Here is a 5,899-nt window from a genome sequence, read left to right on the forward strand (position 1 = left end):
TAGTACACAGTGTATCAACTATTGTTATTCTCTAGTTAGGAAATTTTATTTTTTCAAGAAAGAAGTGTGTTCTAATATTTAATATCTACTTGTATGACATTAAAATAAAAAAATAGAAGCTATTATCATGAACTGAAAAATCGACTGCACCTACTAGTAAGAAAGAGATGGGAAGACACTTAAAGAAAGACAACCGAAAAGTGAGAATGCAGGTGTAGAGCACCTGGGCGATCATTACGCCCTGGAACAGGAGGCAGGCTTCTCTGGCCCCTCTCCCGCCTGCCGACGGGAGGCGGGTGGCGCTTCCCCCTGCGCCGGCGGCTGGGGGAGCCTCGGGCAGGGTGGGGTGGGCGGAGCTTTCCGGGGAGCGGTCACCGCCCGCTTCTCCTGTGGTGGGACCCCCCGGGCTCTGCCCGCCTGGTTGGGCGGCCGCATCCTCTCAGGGCAGTGCAGTCACCTGACTTCCTTCCTCTCCCAAAGCTGGCTGGCCCTCCCTAACCGGCCCGCCCGTGCCCTCGACCCGGTCTGTCTCCTCCCTTCCCACCCGTGGCTCGGGCTGCCCAGTTTGGTTTGAAGTTTTGAACCCACCAATCACCACCGCGTCTCTGTGGGTGGAGCCATGGCCGCGAGGGGCGCTGCCCTGCACTCGGTGGGCCTGGGTGCACAAAGGGCCCCGAGGCCGGCTGTTCGCGCTGCCCTCCCCGCTCCGCGGAGGTCTGTCCGTGGAAGCCGTTGCTCCATTCCTTCCGAGTCCCGTCGTGGTTAGTGTCGGCGGTGGGGTAGAGGACGCTCTCACAGGGGCGAGGAGACCCTGGGCTGCGTGTGGGGCTCGGCCCTCTGGGGTCCTCCTGGCTCCCGGCTGCCAGGCTGGGAAAGCTCGCCTGACCCGTCCCGCTTTAGGCTGGAAAGCACCGCCGCGGCACTGTCCTCTGCAAGGGAAAAGCCTCTCGCTGAGAGGGCACCCGCCCCAAGGGCCGCCGCCGCGCTGGGCCGGGCAAGGAGCCATCACGCTGACTCCTAGGACTTGGACAGACTGAAGCCTCTCCCCCGCATTTCTCCGAGCGGCCTCACCTTCCCCCTGCCAGAGGTGCCACCCTGGAGGGCCGGCTGTGTCAGCGCGCTGGCTGCCGGGGGCTGTCCCTGCCCTGTGACTGGCTGCTCGTTCACCTGTGTCTGGCTCGGAGCACGGCCCGCTGTACCAATACCCCTGAGGAGAAGGTGAGCTCCTCCTTTAAAGGAAGCAACTAACTCCCTGCCTTACTCTGCTTTTCTAGAGTTAATTTGGTAGGATGTTTATAACTTGAAGCTTTCTACTTAAAAGCTTCAGAAACCAGGTTTCAGAAACCAATCCATGAAAGGATATTTTCTTGCAAAATCGGAGTAAACTAGTACTAACTATGGTTCAGTTTTCAAGAAACAGAAAGTTAGAGCCTGGTGTGGTGGTGCCCTATCCCAGCCCTGGAGAGGCTGAAGCAGGAGGATGGCCGAAAGTTTGAGGCCAGTCTGGGTTACATAAGTGAGTTCAAAAGCAGCCTTAACTTCATAGGGAGAGCCTGTCTAAAAAAAAAATAAATTGGGGGCTGCAAGTGTAGTTCACTGATAGAGCACTTGCCCAAGATTCATAAGGCCCTGAGTTGGATCCCCAGCACCACCAACTTGAGCATTTTCTCCATATCTTCCCAGAGGTATTGGAAACAACTAAAACACCAATTGAAAATTTATCTCAAGGAAGTAATTTTAAACAAGTATCCCTAAGCCACGCATGGTGGCACATGCCTGTAATCCCAGCACTCGGGAGGCTGAGGCAGGAGGATGGTTGTGAGTTCGAGACCAGCCTGGGCTACAAAGTGAGTCAAGACCAGTTTGAACTTCATAGCGAGACCCTGTCTGAGAAAAAACAAAAAACAAAAAAACAAAACAAACAAAAAAACCCCAAGTATCCCTGTATCCCGTGTTTCAAAGTAGTATCTTTTTGTTACAGGAATACAGTGAACAGCTGACAGAGGAATTTTAGAGGCCCACTGCAGTTACTGAACCCATATGTGACTATAGCAAATTGGGTTGACTCACCAGGCAAGACCCAAAAGACCTGGTAAAAGTGATTCAGAAGCAGACTGTTTAAAGGGCAGGAGAGCAGAGCGGCACAGCTGCTTATAGGAAAGCACAGGTTCTGTGGGTGGTGTTTAAGGAGACAGTTGTTACCCGTCAATTAAAGTGAGACTGACTCACCTGTGCCTTACGTCACCCCCCCATGGCTCGTGAGAGTGGAGGACAAATGCTAATGACTTTGAATAGTGAGCTTCCAGACAGTGGGCAGCCTGGTGTGGTGTCTCCCAGTCAGTGTTGCCTGGGCTGGACTTGAACTTGTGCTCTTCCCAGCTTCGGGTCCCAGGGTGCTGGAATTACCTTGCCCAGCTAGACAAAGATGTTTTGAAAAGGTAAGATTTGTAAACCAGGTGTGGTGCACACCTGTAATCCCAGCACTTGGGATGCTGAGGGAGGAGGAGCCTGTGAATGTGAGGCCAACAACCAAAGAAAAAGAAAACAGATTGTTGGTTTGGGTTTTTTGGGTGTTTTGAGACAGAATCTTGATATATTTATATGTTGGCCCTGAACTGGTGTTCTTCCTGCCTGAGCCTCCCAAGGGATGGAATTCCTGGCATGCACCACCATGCATGGCTAAGATTTCTGTTAAGGAAGTGGTTTGTTATAATGAGTGAATCTTCTCAGATAAAGTACTGTGTTTGCTTGGGCTTAGTCTGGGTACATCATGAACAGATGGCTGGTTCTTGCCAGTTTGTGTGGTTGTAATTTCCAAAGTTTAGATAAAGGTAAACCTGATGCAACAATAAATAGTAAAGGAATCTCTAGGACAAACAGCTTCTGCTTTCCACTGCTCTAGAGCTGGCCCAATAGGCACGGGTAGTACTGAGCTTGCTGCTGTGCTCAGGAACCTTTTACGGGGAGCATGCGTGGGAAGGTGCTGACCCTAAGTCAGAGGTGCTAAGCAGCAGGGTTTTTATTACCTTGGGTTATGAAACTAGGACCTTCAAGGACAGACCTGGTGTTCAATTTTCACTTTCTTTCTTTCGTCTTTCTTTCTTTCTTTCTTTCTTTCTTTCTTTCTTTCTTTCTTTCTTTCTTTCTTTCTTTCCTTTCTTTCCTTTCTTTCCTTTCTTTCCTTTCTTTCCTTTCTTTCCTTTCTTTCTTTCTTTTCTTTCCTTTCTTTCATTTTGTTGGGGCTTTCACTACTTGCTATGCTGCCCAGGCAGGGTTTGGACTTGTGGTCCACCAGCCTCAGATTCTCAAGCATTTGGGATTACAGGCCTTTGCCACACCACCTGGAAAATCTTTTTTGAATTGATATCTTATTGGCTAAACTTTTAAAAACCCAAAACCTGGCTGGGTGTGGTGGCACAGGCATGTAATTCCAGGGCCGAGGTAGGAGGATCCCTGAGAATTCGAGGCCAGCCTGGGCTATTCAGTGAGACCCTGTCTTAAAAAAATTTTAAATAGAAAAGGTGTGGTGATGCCTGCCTATAATCCCAGCACTCTGGAGGCTGAGCCAGGACGATCATGAATTTGAAACCAACCTGAGCTACATACCACATGCAAAGCCTAATAGTGAGACCCTCTCTCAAAAACAACTTGAAACTGTACTATTTGGGGTAAATAATGATAGTTATGGAAGTTTTTTTTAAAGTTCTTGCCCAGTCTCCAACCTGGCTTTTTTTCTTCCTGTGCTGGGATTTGAACCCAGGGACTTGCACATGCTAGGCAAGGAACTCCAGTGCCGAGTCTCAAACAGCAATCTTTCTGCCTCAGCTTCTGAGGAGCTAGGTTAATGTGACCATGTTCAGAAATGAAAGAAAAACAAATATTTCCCTACACCTGTTAGATCCTTGAAATCCTAGAATTTCAAGAATTCTATAGTAACCAAGCCTTATAGTACACACCCGTAATCCCAGCTATTCAGAAGGCTGAGGCAGGAGGATTACAAGTTCAAACCCAGCCCGGACAATTTAGCAACTTAGTGAGACCCTGCCTCAAAAATAAAAAGGGCTGGGGATATCGCTCAGTACAGTTTCTGGATTCAGTGCCCACTAGTAGAGAGGAAAAATCTACAGTGCAGGAGATAAATGTGTATTTTTCTAGGAAGCAGCTAATTTCTTAAACTATTACAGTTAAATCTTGGTAATCCTTCTCACCTTTATTAACACACCATCCCTCCAAGATTTGATGGTGGCCAGGAACGGTGGCACATGCCTGTAGTTCCATCACTCTTGGGAGGCTGAGGCAGGAGTATCACTGTGAGTCTGAGGCCAGCTTGCGCTACGTAGTGAGTTCAAGGCCAGTCTGAACTACATAGCAAGACCCTGTTTTAAAAAACCAAGAAAAAAAAAAAGTGAAGGAAGACTATTCTTCCTAAAGATTAGATTCTTTAAAAAAGATTCAAAACTAAATAAATTTTTTTTTTTTTTTGGTTTTTCTCCGGTACCGGGAACCGAACTCACGACCTTGTGCATGCGAGGCAGGCGCTTTTGCCGCTGAGCTAAATCCCCAGCCCCCAAAACTAAATAAATTTTAAAAAATAAAAAAAGAAAGATTCTCTCACTGGGTGAAAAGGCTGATCTGACCACTTTCTTTTTTCTTTTCTTCCAGTACTGGGAATTGAACTCTCAACCTTGCACTTGCCAGGCAGGCACTGTGCCGCTGAGCTAAACCCCCAGCCCCTCTGACCACTTTTTAAAACACAGCTAACTGCTCCTGGTCTAGCATTTTCCCCATGAGTCTTGGCTAGAGTTGCTGGTTTAAGCTGGTTCTCAAGGGCAGAGGAAGAAGCTCTTGTAAAGGTTAAGATTAAAGAGGTATCACAATGAATTCAGGAATTACAAAATCACATGGAGAATGAATCAGCCCTGGAAAGAGGAATTTTACATTAGTTTAAGGAATCAGTAGGCATGTTTCCTAGGAGCTGGGGGCAAGTAGAATTGTGTTGCTAGTAAAATACCTTGTGCCATTCTAAAATGTAGAGACCTGAACTTGACCCGTAGCTGCAAAGCAAGGTAGTTCATCAGCATATCTGGCTTCCAATGTGTACTTTTCTGAATTTAATTGTTTGTTTGCTTTTTTTTTTTTTTCCCCCAATACTGGGAATTGAACTCACGACCTTGTGCTTGCCAGGCAGGCACTGTGCCACTGAGCTAAATCCCCAGCCCCATGTGTGCTTTTCTGAATTAAGTTTTCAGTGAAAATTTCGCTTCATCCTGTATTGTGAGTCAGACCCATAAGGTACTCTGCCAATGAGCTGTATTCTCAGCCTTTTTATTCTTTAAGATAATCTCACTAGGGCTGGGGATATAGCTCAGCAGCACAGCGCCTGCCTGCCCAGTGTGAGGTGGTGAGTTCAATTCCCGGTACCACAACAACAACAAAAAAAAAAAAAAAAAAAAAAAGACAATCTCACTAAATTTCCCAGCTGGCCATGAATTTGTGATCCTCCTGCCTCAGCCTCAAGTAGCTGGGATTATGGGTATGTGCCAACTGTGCCCAGCTTTGACAGAGTTTTGCTTATGAAATAGTCCTGGGGTAAGAGTGGTCTCTGGAAAGTGGTTATCTGTCTTTGAGGCTAATTAGTCATCTAGGTATGACCTTTCTCATCTGATGTATCATTCTGACATTTTTCTTTCTTCCTCCCACAGCGTGAGTGCATCTCCATCCACGTTGGCCAAGCTGGTGTCCAGATTGGCAACGCCTGCTGGGAGCTCTACTGCCTGGAACATGGCATCCAGCCCGATGGCCAGATGCCAAGTGACAAGACCATTGGGGGCGGAGATGACTCCTTCAACACCTTCTTCAGCGAGACTGGTGCTGGCAAACATGTGCCCAGGGCAGTGTT

The 5,899-nt window shown here is 47.7% G+C and overlaps 1 protein-coding gene across 1 annotated transcript in view; it reads left to right on the forward strand.

Moving 5' to 3' along the window:
• Positions 1–619: 619 nt before the first annotated feature.
• LOC102029877 (tubulin alpha-1 chain) overlaps positions 620–5,899 on the forward strand; it is an 8,899-nt gene continuing 3,619 nt past the window's right edge. Inside the window, exons 1-3 of the mRNA XM_013505641.1 lie at positions 620–761; positions 1,022–1,218; positions 5,703–5,891. Coding sequence (XP_013361095.1) covers positions 620–761; positions 1,022–1,218; positions 5,703–5,891 — 528 coding nt within the window. The remainder of the gene's footprint in view (positions 762–1,021; positions 1,219–5,702; positions 5,892–5,899) is intronic.

This window comes from Chinchilla lanigera, unplaced genomic scaffold, assembly GCF_000276665.1.
Source record: "Chinchilla lanigera isolate Chin_1 unplaced genomic scaffold, ChiLan1.0 scaffold00099, whole genome shotgun sequence".
NCBI classification, from domain to species: domain Eukaryota; kingdom Metazoa; phylum Chordata; class Mammalia; order Rodentia; family Chinchillidae; genus Chinchilla; species Chinchilla lanigera.